The following is a 19,359-nucleotide window of genomic DNA, read 5'->3' as shown; positions in this document are numbered from 1 at the left end:
CCCCCCCATCACCATGTGTCTAGCCCGTGGTGCTTGTAACCAAAGGCTCGGCTGGGATTCTGCCTGTGCGGGGAGGTCACTTCCGCTCTGCATCGCGTGGCCCCTACCACACTGGGCAGGGCTTCCTCTCCTTTTACGCGCAGCATCCCTGTTGCCTCCCACCCGGTGTCAACGCCCCCTCTCTCCCCTCTGTCTTCCAGCCTCTGAGAGCATGGTGTCCGGGCCCGCCATCACGGAGGACGAGGACCAGGAGGTGGATTCGGCCGACGAGTCCGTCTCCAACGACCTGCTGGCGTCGGCCGATGAGCCCTCCAAGCTGTCCTCGGCCGGCGGCCGCAGGATCCGGCGCTTCAAGCAGGAGTGGCTGAAGAAGTTCTGGTTCCTGCGCTACTCGCCGACGCTCAACGAGATGTGGTGCCACGTGTGCCGGCAGTACACGGTGCAGTCCTCCCGGACATCGGCATTCATCATCGGCTCCAAGCAGTTCAAGATTCACACCATCAAGCTGCACAGCCAGAGCAACCTGCACAAGAAGTGCCTGCAGCTCTACAAGCTGCGCATGCACCCCGAGAAGACCGAGGAGATGTGCCGCAACATGACGCTGCTCTTCAACACCGCCTACCACCTGGCCCTCGAGGGCAGGCCCTACCTGGACTTCCGGCCCCTGGCCGAGCTGCTGAGGAAGTGCGAGCTCAAGGTGGTGGACCAGTACATGAACGAGGGGGACTGTCAGATCCTCACCCACCACATCGCCCGGGCGCTGCGGGAAGACCTGGTGGAGCGCCTGCGCCAGTCACCCTGCCTCAGCATCATCCTGGACGGCCAGAGCGAGGACCTGCTGGCCGACACCGTGGCCGTCTATGTGCAGTACACGAGCAGCGACGGGCCGCCGGCCACCGAGTTCCTGTCCCTGCAGGAGCTCGGCTTCTCCGGCTCGGAGAGCTACCTGCAGGCGCTGGACCGGGCCTTCTCCACCCTGGGCATCCGCCTGCCGGACGAGAAGCCCACCGTCGGCCTGGGAGTGGACGGGGCCCATGTCACGGCCGGCCTGCGCGCCAGCCTGTTCATGACCATCCGCAAGACGCTGCCCTGGCTGCTGTGCCTGCCCTTCATGGTGCACCGGCCTCACCTGGAGGTGCTGGACGCCATCAGCGGGAAGGAGCTGCCGTGCTTGGAGGAGCTGGAGAACAACCTGAAGCAGCTGCTGAGCTTCTACCGCTACTCGCCCCGCCTGCTGGGGGAGCTGCGAGCCACTGCCTCCACCCTCTGCGAGGAGACCGAGTTCCTGGGGGACATCCGGGCCGTGAAGTGGATCATCGGCGAGCAGAACGTCCTCAACGCCCTCATCAAGGACTACCTGGAGGTGGTGGCCCACCTCAGGGACATCAGCAGCCAGACCCAGCGGGCGGATGCCTCAGCCATCGCCCTGGCCCTGCTGCAGTTCCTCATGGACTACCAGTCCATTAAGCTCATCTACTTCCTGCTGGACGTGACCGCCGTGCTCTCCCGCCTGGCCTACGTCTTCCAGGGTGAGTACCTGCTGGTGTCCCAGGTGGACGACAGGATCGAGGAGGCCATCCAGGAGGTCAGCCGGCTGGCCGACTCCCCGGGCGAGTACCTGCAGGAGTTTGAGGAGAACTTCCGCGAGAGCTTCAACGGCATCGCCACCAAGAACCTGCGGGTGGCCGAGGCCAAGTTCCAGTCTATCCGGGAGAAGATCTGCCAGAAGACCCAGGTGATCCTGGCCCAGCGGTTTGACTCCCGCAGCCGGGTCTTCGTGAAGGCCTGCCAGGTGTTCGACCTGGCTGCCTGGCCCAGGAGCAGCGAGGAGCTCGTGAGTTATGGCAGGGAGGACGTGGTCCAGATCCTCGACCACTTGCAGGCCATCCCCGCCTTTTCCCGGGACATGTGCCGGGAGGGACTGGACCCCCGGGGGAGCCTGCTCATGGAGTGGGGGGAACTCAAGGCGGATTACTACACCAAAAACGGTTTCAAGGACCTGATCGGCCACATCTGCAAATACAGGCAGAGGTTTCCGATCCTGAACAAGATCACCCAGGTCCTGAAAGTCCTCCCCACGTCCACCGCCTGTTGCGAGAAGGGCCGCAGCGCCCTCCAGCGGGTGCGCAAACACCACCGCTCCCGCCTGACCCTGGAGCAGCTCAGCGACTTGCTGACCATCGCCGTCAACGGGCCGCCCATCGCCAGTTTCGACGCCAAGCGAGCCTTGGACAGCTGGTTCGAGGAGAAGTCTGGTAACAGCTACACGCTCTCCACCGAGGTCCTCAGCAGAATGACCGCCCTGGAGCCGAAGCCGGCGCTCCAGGCCGCGGACCAGGGCCCCGAGTTTTACCCCGACATCTAGGGCGCACGCGCAGCATGCCCCAGGGGCCGCTGAGTATTTTTTTTAACCTACACTCCTAAGCTTTGATATATTCTATAAATATAAATATTATATAAAGACATATACAAATATCGACGCACACGTACACATCCCCACTGAAAATTATTTTTAAACAGCGAGGCGGCTCACCTCCGTCCATGCAACTGGGAGCTTTCAGAAAGGAAGGTCGTGGAAGCAAGCTCCCATCCACACATCCCAGGCAGCTTCGACACAGGCGGCCACAGCCTGGGGCCACGCGAGCATCCCCACCCGGCAGCCAAGCGACCGCAGCATCAGCTAACATGGCAGGTGTCTGAGGTCACCTCTCTGTAGTGGCTCTCTTGTTCCTGTGGACGTGCAGGGTGGTGGTAGCGGTGGTAGTTGTTACGTTCTTGCCTTTGGTTTGGCTGTCTGGTTTCGTGGCGGTGGAGGGAGTACTTCGTGGCCGCTCCACCAGCCGTGTGGCGGAGCTCCGTCAGCTGTTTGCTGGGAGCCAGGGTGGGTGGCCTTCTTGGGTGGGGGTGTTCAGCTTGAGCCAGGGTTCCTTCTCTGTCTTAGAAATGACCCTCAACCAAACTGTGACCCCATTACTCTCCAACTCGGTCCCCTCTCCCTTCCCTAGGCGATCAGTCCCCTCCTTCCCGCTCCCCACCACATACAGCCTGTGATACCGAAGGCTGATTTGCTATGGCGCTGAGCTGGAAACCCCACCACCACCACCCCACCCCCCCAGGGAGGAGAAAGGAGTGAGCTTCGTGCATTCCCCTTTTGGTTTGCTTCCATCCTTCTTTTTGTCTTTTTGGTGAGGGGAAGGGGGAGTAGGGAAGGAGAAAAAAGGCATTGAGACCCAGGCCTGTTGGGGACATGAAGTGGCAAGAAACTCAGCTCCCAAGAGCTCAGTGATTTGGGGCTTAAAAAAAAGAAAAGGAAAAAAGGTTAGACGAGAAGTATATACCCAATTTACATGACTTATTTATATTCTATCTTTATAATCATATCTTGTGTTGGGGGTGGTGGTCATGTTTCCTTCAGTAATCGAGATGCGGCCTGCGATCGTTCCGGGGTAGGCAGGTGTCCCAGCAAGCTGGGACTGGGGGGATGTGTCCCTGGAGTGAGAGTCTCTAGGTTGTAGAGGCCGACACACAGTCTGCAGCCTGTCAGGAAGGCTGTAGAAGCTAGGTGCAGTGTCTTTGTGCCCGGGAGCACGGGCTTCTTGTGTTGAACAGGGTAGAGACATCCTAAAGGGCAGAAGAAAAACAAGACAGGTTAAAGGGGACTTTCAAGGCATGAGCTTGCACACGCACACACATACCCAGACACAAAACCATGATATAAGCTTTAGAAATAGCTACTTGTCTGCTCCCTGGGCCAAGTAGCGGTTTAAAGGAGTATGCTCAGCACTCTTTGGTTCATCTGTCTACCGGTATACCTCACAGGGGAGTTTTAAACACACACACACACACACACACACACACACACACACACACACACACACGTGAGCTGTTAACAAAACAAAAACTGTACCTGTTTCTACATTTGGTCTATGCATCTTTTCTGTGCAGACAGCGTGGAACATGGCTACAAGCTGGGGGGGTTGGGGGGGGCTGCGTTAGAGAGGGTGCTCAGTTCTGCTCATGTAGCCCAGCGGCCCGTCTTGCTGGAACTGGGCTGGCTCCCTCCCTCCTCGGTTGATCTGGGCCCAGAGGCTTCGTCCACCGTTGAGAACCGTTAGGGAGAGGTCAACCCCATGGACTGGGTCCCTCCTCCTCTGTCCCACCGTGATCTCTACCCCACCAACCCCCCTCCATGGAGCCCTCCCCTCCACCCCATTGGTCTTGGTGCTAAGAGAACTTTAGAATCACTGCTGCTAGTCAATAGCTTTCATTATATAAATATATATATTATATATTATTTTTGGAAAAAAAATTTTTTTTGGTTTGTTTTCCACAGTGATGTAGCATGCTAACGACAAACTGGTTTCCTCTGATGGTCCCACTGCCAGGCCACATATGCTGCCTTCTTCGTCAAATCAATGCACCCTTGTCTGGTGGCTTTCCCCCACCTGACCCCAGCTGCATGCTCCCACCCCCATCGTCCCCCTCCCTCCTCGGGCAAGGAGAAACTCAGTAGGAACTAGCCACAAAAGACCCCAAGCTGCTTTCTGGAAACCCCACCCTCACCCCACCCCCCAGCCTAGCTCTCCTTTCCCACTTGAAGCTGGTGGCCCCTGTCTAGTGCCCCTCTCATCCAGGTTAATGCAGAACTGATCATGTGAGGTGTCGATGCCAAGCACAAGTTCCCACCTCTCCCTCCTGGACTTCATCACCACCCACCCACCCAGGGGACTGAGTCTGTGGGTGCTTGCACTGAGGACAAGCAGGAACTAAGAGTCGGGGAGGGGCGGCAGAGCTGCCAGGCAAGGTGGGCCCCAGGCCGGAAGCAAGAGGTTGGAAGCCTGTCTTCTAGCCAGCGGTAGCCTTGTGCCATGTCCTTGGACCCTCTGCTCCTCCCTGCACACCCCACTGGGCCCCTCTAGGACCCTCTAGAGACCTGTGAGCATGAGGGTCTTCAGACGCTTGTGTTTAGGACCCTGACTGTTTCCTCTCAAGGGACCATTGCTATAGTCAGCCCGAATCTCTGTCCAGAGGGGGGAGAAGTCCTAGGGCCAATGCCCGCAGTGAAGGCTAGGAGAAGGTGCCTTGCCCCTGGACCTAGAAGAATGAGTTGCCGCTAGAGGCTTGTGTCTGCGGGGCAGACGCCCCTTGAGCCAGCCTCCAGGCTGTGGAGAGGCTGAGCCCGGGGGGTAGGGGGGTGGGGGGGGGTTGTGGAGGGTATCTAGGAGCTTGACAGGGGCTCAGGCTCTGAGTGCTTTGGCTTCTGCCGACTTCAGCCAGGAGGCCTGGGGGCACAGCTGACTAGGCCACTTTGCCTCCGGGCCAGGAGTCACCAGGGAACCATTTGGATGCCAAGCCACTATGATTTCCGCAGCATGCCCTCTCTCCTCTTGGTGGGTGCCGCCCCAGAAGCTCAGAGCTCTGTCCTGCGCGTTCTGCATGTGACTTCCCAGGAGCTCTGTCTCCTGCCTCCTTGCAAAGGGCGCTGGGGTCGGTGGGACTCTTGGGAGCGTGGTGAGCCGGATCCCCTTTGGACGGGGAGACAGGCCTGGGCCGCCTGTGCTTCCTGGGTGTGTGGTTGGGTCTGATGAAGCAGAGCCCCTGATTCCACTCGCTGGCTTGGAAATGCCACCGGCCGTAGGCTTGGCCTTCTGCGTAGCTGTGTCTCTAGGCCTGAGAGCTAGCCTCCTTGGGCTCACAGATGAGGGCACCTCTTTGGCTCATGGAAGGGCTAAGAAGTGAGGCCCTGGGAGGCTCAGGCATCTGGCCAAATGTGCCAACCAGATCCAGGAGCCCCTCTGATGGAAACCACCAGTTCCTCCCTGGTCGGCACTTCCATTGCCGCCTGCACCGAGCAGACAGCCCAGCCCCAACTGCAGTCTCGCCAGCCCCAAATCCCAAAGGCTGCCGGCGCTCCCAGGCTGGTCTTTGTTTCCCGTCCTCACTGGGAATGAGAGCAGGATGCCCAGAGAGCTGGCTGCAGCTCTGGGCTGGGAGTCAGTCGCATGTTGGCAGGACAGGGAGTCCTCTGACCCCAGCTCCTGCTCCAGGCGCCCACATCGAGGTGTTTGGCTGAGCCCCTTCCCCTGACTTGGTGATGTCAACCCCGTAATTTGGAGGAAGGAGCTTACCGGGATTTAGGGAATTGGTGAGGCCTTCCCCTTTGGTCTGGTAGTGATGTCAAGAGGGAGACACTAGGGGGACCCATGTAGAAGTTGGAAAATGACAGTGGGGAGGCTGCGGTAGGCTGCATTGTACACAGTACATAGGGCCCTGCCCGGGCTCTAGGGCTGGCAGCTTCTAAGCGGGCCACCTGGAGCCTGAGGGGGTCCAACGGGGAGCCTGTGGGGGCTGAGATAGCACTTCTGCCTGCCGGAATCTGTCCCCGTCTGTTGCTCTCCCACCCGCTCTGGAAATGGGAATGCTACTCGCAGATCTGGTTGGGGCTGCGGTCCGGCTTGGTTTCCATCCACAAGGTTTCATTGAAGCTTTTCTCTTGGTTGCAAAACACCGGTTTGGGCCAAAGAGGCTCAGCTGCACTTTTGACCCCTCCAGGGTTCAACCCAGTCAGGCCAAGGGAGCTAGGCCAAGTTAGCAGGAAAGGCTCGGAGCTTGGAGCAATGCCTTTGTTGCAGAAGCCAGCCTGACCTCCCCAAGGGAGAGAAGGGGTCATGCTGTGTCCTAGGCCCAGGTCAGACCCTCAGGAGGGAGAGCTGGCGGGAGACATGCTTGGAGGACAATTCCTCCCCTGTCCCCGCCTGTCAGTTTATTTGAACTGAGCGGGCAGAGCTGCGCGGGCGATGCGGTGCGGTAAGGAACCTCTGAGGCGGCCTTTGCGGAGTAGCCAGAGAGGAAACAAGGTCCCCCTGGGGAGTAAAATGGTACGGTCCTCCCCTAACATCCAGCACTCCCCTCGTCCCTCCAAGTGGTATGGCCCGGGAAATACCTATGCAATCCAGTCTCCCTAGGAGCGAGGGTGTGGAAAAGCAGGGGCGTGTGCATCCTAGGATACAGATGCAACTGCCTATATATTGTATATATGGACATAGGCAGTACGTATACACACAGAGTAAGAGATGAAATCACGTCTATATATCTATAAATAATATCCTATATATTTATACATTTCTATGTTTTAAATAGATATAAAAATAGAGTCTATAGAACGGGGAGGGTGGAGGGACCGCCTGGCGTCCGGTGTGCGGAGGGGCTGGGCTCAGGGTCTGGGATGGAACTCAACAGGCGGGGCAAGCTGGGAATGGGCTCCCTACAGAGTACCACTGAGGACATCTCTTCCCCAAGACCTGGAGCCTCTGGGAGGCCTGAGCCCCAGACCCCTCTCATGCACTTTCTCGCCTTTCCCAGGCTCGGTCTGTGTTTGAAAGGAGAAGCCCCCCAGGCCCCAGCTTAAGTGCCCCCAGCGACCCCTTGAAAGCCTACCGCTAGGCGGTAGGGCGTGGTCTCTGTGCCTGGCGAGGAGCCGCTGCACAGCCTCCCAGGGAAGGAACAGAGACTGGCAATAGGAAGGGGGATCCTGGGAGATGCCTCTCCTCCTCGCTAGGCTGAGGCTGCTGCCTTCTAGAGGCTGCACCTCTGAAGTACAGCATCCTGACCGACCTCCCACACCCACTCTCTCAACCACTCACTACCCCTCTTCCCGGCAGGCTTGGGGTAGACCCTCCCCTGGAGCCCGTTCCGGCACTTAGTGACCTTGAAGGGCAGAGCAGAACTGCTAGGGTGTCCAAGGCTGTCACCTTTCCAGAAGCCGTCTGCCACCACTTTCTCCCCTGAAGCTGCTGGTGGGTTCGAACCGCCAACCTTTCTGTGAGCAGCTGAACATTTTAACCACTGAGCCACCGGGACTTCCTAGAGGTTGGAGCCTCGCCAGGCAGCCGCCCCGCCACCTAGAGGCATAGGTGGACGGGGCAGGGGCTCCAGCTCCCCAAGGGTGGTAGGAGAGTAACCTCACACACTCACTAGTTGAACCGCCAACTCCAGGTCAGACACAGGGCTCCGGCCCTGCCCGCTTTACACAGCCGCTCCCGCCGGCTGTTCTCAGGATACTGCTTCTCCCTGCCCTCCTGCTCGGAGGCCAGGGCACCCACCCGGCCTCACGCCCCTGGCAGGTTTAGTTCACATACACTGTTCTGATTCTGTGACTCCAGGCTGGGCCACGACGCCCTGTACCCGCCCACCTCCACTGCGCAAGACTACCCACCCCCAGTGTCCACTCTGAGCCCATGAGCAGGCCTCAGGGGACAGGAGTGGGGAGCCGGGCACAGTGGTTGTTGGCAGCATGACAGAGGGCTTACGCCACCCTAAGGGAAGTCAGAAGCCCATGCCTCAAGTTTCTCTCTGTCCTCCCCCTGGAGATGGGGTGGAGGGCCTGGCAGGGGCCTGGGGGACAGAGACTTATCTGCTGTCCAAGCTGGTCTTTGGCCCCTGACTCTACAAAGCACCGGTCTCCCCGCCCCCCCCCCCCAGGCTTCCTGAGACCCTCGCCCCACCCCACTCTTCCTCAGCATCCTACCAAGTACCTCAGTCTCCAGCAGACCCGCCCCCACAACGTGGAGTTGGGGGCCTACATCTGTTCTGGCTGTGCCCACCTCCCTGCCCCTCTACGTCTGCCTGGTTCTCTGAGCTGCAGCTCGTGGCCAGCCGGCTCTAAGATAACCCTCCATGCCTGGCTCAAGAGGGACCAGGCCCAGCCAAGGTGATGGGTCAGACCCACGGGCAGGGGATGGGCATCCCCGGGTAGCAATCCCACAATGCACTGTACCTCAGAGAGAGAGCACACCCCGGGGCCTCAGGAGGACCCAGCCCTCCGTCCAGAGGAGGGTAGCGGCCAGTGACCACACTGCTCATGAAGGATGAAGGTCAGGCTACCCTGCCCTGGCCACCCGCAGCCTTCCCTTCTGTCTGTCGGGAGGAGCAGCAGTCTGTCCGATTGCCGGGTCGCCGCCAGCCCCGTTCTCTCTCCCCTCCACCCCCACGCTGCTGTACCGGTCCATGTCAGTCACTAAGGAACCCTAGAGTGGGGCTGGGGGAGCCCCGGCCTCTGTTATACATGGTTGTATGTTAATACTTTGTTTTTTTTCTTTAAAACAAGAAGAATCTCCACATCACTTTGTAGACTCTGCTTTATAGTACCTGTGTGAGGGGCCTAGAACACTGGATACAAATAGAGCTATGTTGGGTTTATATCATGCGCCCAAAACTTTCCTTTTGTTATATTATCCTGGTCATGTAAGAAAAATTGTTAATAAAAGCATTTAAATTTACTCACCAAGGTCACAGGCCTGCCTCTTTGTCTCTCTTGCAGCCCCAGCCCCGTGCTCAGGGCTGGTTCAGATTGGATCAGGGCTGGTTCAGATTGGACTCCCCAGCCGGGCCTGCAGTAGCCCCCCCCCCCCCCACTACCTGCCCCCCAACCCCCACCGGAGCCTGTCTGGAGCCAGCTTGGAAAGAAAGGGAAGCCGCCAAGTTAGCTCCTTCCTGTCATGCTCGCTCTTCCCTTCTCGGTTAGCATTCCCTCCCAGCAGCTCAGTGGTCTGCCTCGTCCACCTGTCAGGCCAGACCCTTGAGACTCAATCCCTCAGCCCTCAGGTGTGTTGTTCCCACAGGAACCTCCTGGAGGGAACCCGGGAGCTGTTGGCAATGAGCAGTGCTCCTGCCCATGGGCAGGGGTGTTTCCCGGCAGGGGACCCGGAGGAAAGCAATGCTCTGCCCAGATTGTGGAAGAGAAGCTGGCTGGTGTTTTCCCGTTAAGGAACGTGAAGTTCTCTCAGCTTCCGCTCCCTGCCGCCCATCCGACTTCCTGTGGGCTCTCTCCCCTCTTCCTTCTCCTCATAACCACTGCCTTATTGGCATCTGCCGTTGTCCTCTCCCCGGGCCCTCCTCTGGTCTGGTGGTGAAAGCCATCCCTCGTCAGGCATGGAATGTTCTGGGTCTCCTCCTTTCCAGAGGAGGGGGAAGAGGCGCCAAGGCGGGGAATGCCCTGACCAGCTCAGGCGAACCAACCCTCACCGAGACTTGACTCACCTTTGAACCCTATTGGGGTGGTGTCTGGGGACACATGGTGTCATAGGACATGGATTTGGTAGAGAAATCATGACCTTGTTACTGAAGACAGGGCGAGCTAGAACCCATGGGGCCTGGCCGTGAGGTCAGTCTTCCCAGTGTGGGGCTGAGAGGCTGGGTCAGTCAGGGGGCTGAAGTCTATTCTGTTCAGGTCTTTCAGCATCCACCGGGCAGGACCCGCCGCGTCTGTGTCTTCTTGGCCCTCCCAGTCCCCAAGCTCGTGGCCAGATCAGGACCTGCTACCCCCTCCACCCTCAGCCTGGGGTCACTTCCTCCATGAGTCCGCAGAAGCACCTTCTTGTCCCTGCTCCTCCTTCCTCCTGAGACGTTACCCGTAGGGCACATTGCAGGTCACAACCGCACCCTCACTGTGAAAGCATGCCCCTTGTCCACGCACCCACTAGCCCCACCGACCCAGCACATGCAAACCAGCAACCTTTGCCCATCGACTTAAAGCAGTTCCACTCAGCAGCCCTGAAGGACAGGGGAGCTACAACAGAGAGCTTCCAAGGGTCCTTACAGAAGCAGGCTGCCCTCTGTCTCTCCCGGACAAGTGGCTCATGGGATCAAACAGCTGACCTTTCGGTTAACATCCAAGTGTTCTAACCACGATCACGTCTTGGGCAGTGTTTACAGGAAAAACAAGCCCCTGCCATCGAGTCCACTCTAACGCAGAGCCACCCTCATAGGACAGGGTCAACTGCCCCTGTCCGTTTCTGAGGCTGTGATTCCTCACAGGAACAGGAGGCTCGGTCTTCCTCCTGCAGAGCGGCTGGTGGTTGCCTGGAGAGACTACCCCAGCCGAGGACACGTAGCTCTGATCATGGTGGCAGCCATCAGACGGGTTTCCATGGCAACGCCCTGTCTCCAGTGCCAAGACCAAGCTTCTGTCTTCCCCCGCCCAGGTAAGTGCCGCCATCTCTGGCCTGAGGAAGCGCCTGGGGTCCTGACCAGGGACCATCTGTGCTGACTCACCTGCAGGAGACCAGGGAGGGGAGCTGGGGACGAGTTCTCAAACCCTGGAACTAAGAACCTGCCCAGCCCCCTAACTCCATCAACAGTCGCATCCTGGAGTGTTCTCCTTGCCAGGTGTCTGCCCTGGAGGGAGGAACGGCGATGGGGGTGTGGGGGTGTGTGGAGGGAGGAAAGGCAGAACAGATGTTAGGGTTCAGAGCTTCTGGAACCATGGTGCTTCCAAAGGACTCTAAAAATATCGAAACTCTTTGCTGGAAAATTGCCACCAGCCTCATCAGCAGTTCAGTAAATGAGAAGAGTCTGAGTCAGAGCCCAAGGTGACACTGCATGTTGCCCCGGGGCGGGGCTGACCAGGGGACTGTCAGGCGGAGAGGGTGGCACCCGTTGGGGTCTGGGAGGACAGGGACAGAAGCAGGCGGGTTAGTTTGCTCCGCACACAAAGTGGGTGTGAAAACCCATTGTTGTCGGGCAAGACACCACGTTCACAACCTTCGAACGCTGGAAGGGACCTGGGGGAGCATTTGGACCCAAATCCTTTTACAGATGTGAGAGCCCAGGTCCAGAAACCAGGGACTTTGCCCAGGCCTGTGAAGGTGGCTCATGACCAAGCCAGGCTGGGCCAGGGGTCCTACACTGCTCTCAACTTGACGACAGTTTGTCGTCAGAACCAGAGTTTGTTATTTAAGCCACATCTGAGGACGCTCTGAATGTGATTCTGGCGTGAGTGGCTCCTCTTCCGCCTCTGTTCTAGAGGCTCAGAGTCTTACATAGTGGCTCTGGGCTCAGCTGGGCTGCACTCCCAGCCATCCGTGAAATGTAGCCCGCACGATTTCCTGCTGTTCGGGGAAGGCAGGCCTGTTCTATTTTTCACGAAAGATAAAAATAGTAGCGTCTCATAACTATGTCTGTCTTAGGAAAGAAGAAATAATAAGCACAGACTTGGAAAGCAACCGCATCGAATGGCATTCCCTATGGATCGTCTGTGATTTTCGTTCCCTACGACCTGGTTGGCGTCCTGCTGACTGTAAAACTCAGGTCCTGCCCCTTGCCGCATGCCGAAGCTTCTCCCTCCAGGGGCAAGGCTGAAGGAGCAACCGGAGGGTCAAGGTGACAGGACCCCAGGGTCACCATGGCCCTGCCCAATGTCTGGGGCACCAGCCACTGCACAGACTGGGCTTCTGGTGGGACCTGAAAGCAAGGAGACTCCGAAGTGTCTCTGGTGCCCTGCTCGGTGTTCTCTTCTGGAATGATGTCAGGGCCCAAGGAGACCTTGCCCGATCCATCCAGCGAGGCCATCTAGGCACCCCCACGCGTACACACGTTGTTAGTCGCCCTTCAATGGACTCTGATTCCCGGCGGCCCCGTGTGCACAGCAGGAGGAGCTTCTCCATGGGGTTTTCGTGCTGGGACCTTTCAGCAGCTGGGGCCTTCCAGCAGCTGACCTCAAGGTCTGTCTTCTGAGGCACCTCTGGGTGCCTTTCAATCAGCCATCTCTTGGCTAACGCTTAACCCTCTGTGTCGCCGGCGACTCCATCCCCTCGCTCAGTCATTTCTAACTCATAGCAAGGCTAGAGCACAGAGTAGGACTGCTCCCTAGGGCTTCTGAGACTGTAATTCTTTAAGGGAACAGCCAGCCTCATCTTTCTCCCTCGGAGCAGCTGGTGAGTTTGAACCACTAACCATGAGGTTAGCAGCCCAATATGCCACCAAGGCTACACACACACACACACACACACACACACACACACACACACGCACGCACCCACACGCGCACACGGATCTATCAATTTCACCCACTCCCAGGTATTTGTGGGCTTTCTACTCCCATAAAGAGTTACAGCCTCGAAACTCACAGACGCGGTTTTACTCCGCCTTATAGGGTCGCTATGAGTTGACATTGACTCGATGGCAGTGTTTTATTTTTAATATTTGAAGTCTATACGAGACTTGCGCGTGTGCCCGAGGATGGGTTCATAGCAGTATTTCTTGTGGCAGTAAATCTATACACGGACATACAAGCACTGACATGCACACCAGCAGACCAGGACTGTGGTCTCCCCATACTATAGGATATTATAAAGCAGTGAAAACAGACACGTGGGCCTACGTGAATCTGTACAGAAGAAGTTCTAAATGGTCTACTGAGCAAAAACCAGTGGGATGTGATTTGAAGACGCTTTAAAAACACACAAATGTCCCCCAGGGCTCAGGTGTGCGCCTATGGAGAGGCAGAGTCAAGAAGGAAGGTGTGTGCAGAAGGGGGGCTCCGGCAGGAGGACCCTGAGGGGCTCCAATTGTTCGCGGTGCGTTCCTTGAGTGGCTGGTTTTCAGGGTGGTTTGTGAGGTCTGTCAAATGCGATTTTCCTGCTGGTCTGCGTGTCTCAACATCCAGGGAAGTAAAGAGAGAAGAAAACACCAGCCAACGGGCCCTGTTGGAGTGGTTTATTTATCATTTCAAGGGGGTTTTGCTCCAAAGTGTGACACCAGACAAGTGATTACAATGTCCCCTGTGTCATTTTGTGCTTCGGTTTGTGGCTGCAAAACACACACACGTAGCATTTGACAACGGAACACATAGGAGGCAGAAACAAAGCACAACAACTATGTCTTTGGGGGAGCCCTCACCCCAATTTAGCTTTAGGCAACAGCCACCAGCCCACCTTTACAGCTCCAAAGAGGTTCCCTTAAGAGCTGCAACCTCTCCCTCCTCCTTCCCTCCCTTCTTCTCTCTCTTCACGGAGGGATGTGATCTTTCATTTAACCCACACCACGCCATATTGCATGCCGTGGGAACAGACAGGGGCACCGTCTGTTCCGTGAGCCTTCAGCAAGTATATATTGGTTTGATGCAAGTGGGAGTTGCACAGTGCACAGGCTTAGACTTGGGGCTTCCTGCCCGTAGCTGGATCTTTGGAGGAAACCAGCCAGTCCACCCTCAGGACCTTCTGTGCTGTCTGAGATGCGCTCACTTTATTTTCACTCTGCTCCGCACCCTCCTGAGAAAATGCTTCCCGACACGGGACACGGCGTTCCTTTCTGAAAAGGCCGGGCTCCTTCCCTCGGACAGACGCCATGACCCCTTTCAGTAGCAAGCACAGTTGCGCCTGGTAGGAGGTAAGCGCATCCGATGGAGTTTCTGATTGTGCCCTGTGATGCCACGGGGTCCTTCCAACGGACTAGAGGGGTTTGGAGTAGACCAGCATGGCGAGTGCCTGCCCTTGCTTGCACCCGTGTCCCGGAGAGCTGTGAGTCCTCCTGGGACAGACAGCCACACTGACTGTCATGAATTTCTAGGCCACCTGCTGAGACGCTTTGGCTACCGAGAACTCAGAGGGGACGCTGCCTTCCACGGCGCTTGGAGTCTTTCTGCCTGAGCCCTCATCCATCCTTCATTCGCTCATTTGGGACCGAGCACCCGGGAGCCAGCTCCGTGCTAAGGGGTGGGGAATATGCCAGGGGACAGAACAGCCATCCCTGTGAAACCGGGTTCATTTCTGCCTGAGGCGACGGCTGAGCCCTAATGCAGTCTGGGGTGGAACTGGACTCCCACCGGGGCAACCTGTCGTTTGGATGGTGGAAGACAGCTTTTTGGACATCCAAAGAAACGCATCTCTGAAGACAGCCTCGCCATGGTGACGCTGAAGTAGAGGCTGGGATCAGGAGCCCTGCTCCACCCACCTCGAATGCCCCCTGCTGTGACGTCCGATGGGTGCACAGACTGACAAGGAAGTAGAGCCCACTTTCTGATGGGAAGTCTAGCTTCCCAGGCTTTCCTGGATCGGGAGCAGATGGTTACCAAGAAGAGCGTGCTGGTGAACTTTCCGAGGGAAGATCTCGTACCATGCCAACCAGAAAGGAGAGCAGCACAGGGAGGCGGGCCTCAAAGGCATGCTCTAGGAGACCGTCAGGGCTGGGAGGGGGCGTTTGACACTCACGGTCAAGGTTTTCAATGATCTGACGGACTTGCCCACGGGAAAGGAACGCGATGTTCTCTCCGTCTCTCTAGGGGATGAGAGCCGCTACTTCAAATGCTTTCCTCTTTCCTCTTATAAAAACCCACTGCTGTCAGTTCATGCTGACTCCACGGTGATCCTGCAGGACAGAGGAGAATTGCTCTTCTGGTTTTCCAAGACTGTACATCTTTACCGGAGCAGGCAGCCTCATCTTGCTCCCTCAGGGCAGCTGGTGAGTTTGAACCGCTGATCTTGAGGTAAGGAGCCTAACACTTAACCCTCTGTGCCACCAAGGCTCCTTGTCTTGTACAGAAAAGGAAGAGGATGACTAAAGCGCTCAGGCCCTGCTCACCTCTCAGGGAGATGCCAAGAGTAATGGGACTCGTCGAAGGGACAAATAATCGGATTGCCCTTCCCCGTCTCCTCTAGGAATTACCTCTGTGATTGTAGGACTGTGGTGATGTCTGAAGGTCCAGAGTTTGGATCTCAGTGTTTCAGGAATCCAAGGGTATGATCTCCTGGGTTTGGAAGCACTTGGGATGGTTCTAGGACTTTCTGGATAATCTCAGCTGCCATGTTGAAGTAAAATCCAGTAAGCTAGCTCTAAGAGAATCCTCCAGATGCCTCAGAGGCTGTGTGTGTTTTTATTGTGTGTGTGTGTGGCAGGGGGCACCTGTAGCACTGTGACACCATCCACAGAGATCCAGTTCCTGTGTCATTAGCCTGCCTGACAGATCACCACACCAAGGTTCTGCCAGGCAGTGACAATAGCAGAATCAGGGATCCTGACTCAGGGGAGGGGGTTTATGGGCACTCAACAAGGCTCCTCATTTAGGTGTGATTCACAGAACCATATGGACACGCACTTGCAAGAACCAGGCAGAGATTCAATACCTACCTGCTGGTTCTTTACTGACTACAACAGGAGGGCCCTAAACCAACCCCATGACTGACAAGTCAACCCTGAGCCATAGAGACCCTGCAGGGACAAAGGAGGACTGTCCCAGAGGGTTTCCTGGGCTGGAAATCTCTACCAAAGCTATAGGACAAAGGAGAACCCAGAGGCTTTCCAAGGCAGCCAGTCTTTACCAAAGCAGACCTCATCTCCCCCCGTGGAAAGGCATGGCTGGTGGGTTCAAACCATAGACTTTGAGGTTAGCAGCTGAGTGCTTCACCACGGTACCCCAGGGCTCCACCTGAACTCATAACTCCCACACAGTCTGTTAGGGTGCAGTGACCCTACAGGACAGGGTGGAACTGCCTTTCAGATCTCTGCATCCTTAAATCCCTATGGGAGCAGAAAGCCTTATCTTTCTCCTGCGGAACATCTGGTGGGTTCGAATTGTGGACCCTACTTAACAGCTTGGGACCCAGTAGAATAGTGAAGCATAGCAGCTCTGTGCACGCATAGCCCCGCAGGTGCGCTTCACTCAACTCCCTGTAGGACAGGGGAGAACTGCCGCGGTGAGGTTCTGAGACCGGAGGAGAAAACCCTGTCACTCTCCCAAGGAGCTGCTGCTGGCTTCAAACTGCAGACCTGGAGCTTAGCAGTCCCACACGTCCTGAGAGGGAGGGAGGGAGGCCCATTTGCAAAAGACCTTATTTTCTTTTCAAAATTCTCTTCCTGGTGGTGCCTGATGGTACCGCCAAACGAGTATGGACCTCAAAGGAAACCCCTACCCAAGTAGCTGCTGGAACAAAGGTCCATTTGAAGGGGGCACCTGGGTGATGCTGGGTGGCCATGGGAACCTGTGTCCAGAATCCAGCCCGACTTCTACCCCCTGCTCGCTGTCAGGGAAGGTCTTCTCCCCCTCATGTCACACACGCCCTGCTGTGAGATGAGACAATGAAGTCGTTTTACGATAAAGAAGAGGCACACCTTTCAGTCCACGCAGGGCATCTGAAAACCACCCATTAAACTGAGAATGAGAAAGAAACAAGAAATAGAGGCAGCCCCATTCTCGTGTCATACTGATGGGCAGAGCTATCCACTCAAGGACCCTTTGGATCACGACCACAGTCTCAGGGGACAGTGAGGTCAATGGGTAGACGGCAACCATGTTCCAGAGCCTGGTGTGGTCAATAGCGCTGGGGTCTTCACTGATGTGCAACCACCCAGGGGTCTGTCCCTGTCCAGAGGAAAGAAGAGGGAGGAAAATTGAAGACACGCGGAAACAATTAGCCTGGTGGACTGACGGACCACATGAACATCTTTCTCCAGGGCCCTGAGACCAGAAGCGCTCGATGGTATCCGGCTACCACTGCCAACTGTTCTGAAAGGGATCACAAGAGGGTCCCCGGGAGAGGAGAAGGAAAATGTGGAACAACACAGAATCAACAAAGAGACCAGGCTTCCTGGTTGGAGGGATGCTGGTAGAACCCCAACAATATGCCCTTTGGTCAACCTCCAGGTATGGAAATGAACTCACCCCATAGCTCAATGTTGAGCAAGAATGAGACAGGTGTGCAAAGGGAACCCCAGCACAAGGGAAGTATAGACGCCTTAGACTATTCGATCAGGAAAGGCCTGTTGGGGTGTGGTAGTCCACGTCAAGTACCCTAACCTCTGCATCAGAACCAAGTCGTGCTTGCTAGAAATGCAGATTCCTGGGCATTGGCCAGGAATGCCCGTTTGGAATGTCTCCAGGTGGGCCCAGGAACCTTCAGGTGATTCTTCACACACAAAGGTTGGGGAGGAACCCTTGGTGGTGTGCTCAGCAGGCAAATCAAAAGCTGGAGGTTCAAGTCCACCCAGGGGTGCCTTGGCAGAGAGGTCTGGTGATCTACTTCTGAAAACCCAACCCCCAAGCATGCTGGGGAGCACAGTTCTAGGGAGCACACGGGTCGCCATGAATGGACGTGGCCTTGACAGCCAGTGGCTAGGCTTTGGGAACTGCCGGCTGCCTGTTTGGAGTGGGGGTACTTGGTTCAACACTGGTAATGATGTCACCCCAGCCTGGCCATTTCTAATTCTATGAGATGGTCCAGGCCATTGTATTTACTTCTTGGTTTTCAGGAAATACATAATGTAAAGGCCCCAATCTCCTTTGCATCCATCTTTCCCCAGGGATGTATTCTCTGCCCCCATCTGGAGAGCCTGTACTGAGTGCACTTGGCAACGACACAGAGGGAATCAAAGACCTTCACTCCTCTGTGCCATGCATGTCCCATCTTCATACCGAAACTTGCTCATGGTGGGTGCCTGAATACTTAAAAAAAGGGGGGAGGGGGTGATGAGAGATTAGGGTCCTGGCCTTTGCCAGACATCTGCCCAGGGGTGGCTGGCTGTCAGATGAGGATGGAAGGGCACGGGGACACGGGGGCACAGGGGGTTGGGGCAGCGGGGATCGGCGCCCAGGCCTATGGGTGCAGCGGGTGCCACATGGCGATCTGCCGGCGGGGGTTCTTGAGCATCTCCTCCCAGTGGCCTCGCTCAGAGCCCGCCGCGTGCAGGCCCAGGCTGCAGTGGCCAAGCGGCTGGCTCTGGCCCTCCTCGGCCTGGCCCAGCACCTCCAGCTCCACGCTGCAGGCCCGCAGCAGGTCATCCGGCAGCTCGAACATGATCATCTCATTCCACACGGGGTTCATCTTGTGCTTGGCCCGCTTGGTCTGCTTCTTCTTCAGCTTCTGAGCCTGGTGCTTCAAGGTCACCTTGACAGAGATGTCTGGGGGGGGGGTGCACAGGGAGAGGGCGGGGAAGAGACAGAGAGGAGGGCTGAGAGTGAGCTGGGTAGGATAGGGGCTGTCTGCTGCTCTCTCCTCTGTCTGGAGAGACTGCCTGGCTCAAGAGCTCCTCCTGCACCCCGTGACAATCACTATTTGCTAAGTGCCTGTCATGGCGCTGTCCCGTAGGCATTGGACTGCTAACTGCCAGGTCAGAGGTTCAAGACTATCAACTGCTTCTCAAGAGAAAGACAAGGCTTATTACTCCCGTGAAAATTCACAGCCTTGGAACTCTGAGGTACGGCTGGAAACCTTAGAGAGGAGACCAGGCAGAAAGACCTTCCGATTGACTGCACTATGTCAGCAATGACAATGCTGTGGCCACCGTGGACCGGGCCCTGCACAGTCGGGACAACTGAGCTCAGCCGCGGGCGCAAGCGGTGACAGTCAAGAGGAGGCCTGGGACAGGCGGCATTTTGTTCCGTGGCACACAGGGCCATCGTGGTCCACTCTAACTGGGACAGCAACTCACATTAACAGTGTGCCGCCCGGGAACCAGAACTTGCCGCAGGACTTCCTGTCCCCACATCACGCCAGACACCGTGTCTGTAATCGCCTTTAAAACTCAGACTGGAAAACGAAGTCACTCCCTGTCGTCATCATGCTCCTCCACCAGAGCCTCCAACCCACT

At 56.8% G+C, this 19,359-nt stretch overlaps 2 protein-coding genes across 4 annotated transcripts in view; one reads left to right on the top strand and one right to left on the bottom strand.

Annotated features, from left to right (window-relative positions):
- The window catches only part of PRDM11 (PR/SET domain 11), a 55,617-nt gene extending 51,650 nt beyond the window's left edge, over window positions 1–3,967 (top strand). For all 3 annotated transcript variants that reach the window (XM_004708317.2, XM_045290969.1, XM_045290968.1), the window contains one exon: window positions 201–3,967. In XM_004708317.2, the coding sequence (XP_004708374.1) occupies window positions 201–2,365 (2,165 nt within the window). In that variant the 3' untranslated portion in view covers window positions 2,366–3,967. The remainder of the gene's footprint in view (window positions 1–200) is intronic.
- A 13,323-nt stretch (window positions 3,968–17,290) lies between these two features.
- Window positions 17,291–19,359, bottom strand: part of SYT13 (synaptotagmin 13) — a 48,282-nt gene continuing 46,213 nt past the window's right edge. Inside the window, exon 6 of the mRNA XM_004708425.2 lies at window positions 17,291–18,670. Within this exon, the coding sequence (XP_004708482.1) occupies window positions 18,366–18,670 (305 nt within the window). The 3' untranslated portion in view covers window positions 17,291–18,365. The remainder of the gene's footprint in view (window positions 18,671–19,359) is intronic.

The sequence above is a fragment of the Echinops telfairi genome, unplaced genomic scaffold (genome assembly GCF_000313985.2).
Source record: "Echinops telfairi isolate 266 unplaced genomic scaffold, ASM31398v2 ScPeMD7_60;HRSCAF=208, whole genome shotgun sequence".
In the NCBI taxonomy this organism is placed as follows: Eukaryota; Metazoa; Chordata; class Mammalia; order Afrosoricida; family Tenrecidae; genus Echinops; species Echinops telfairi.
Note: the sequence above shows the minus strand (reverse complement) of the source record. Positions and strands in the feature narration are given on the sequence as shown.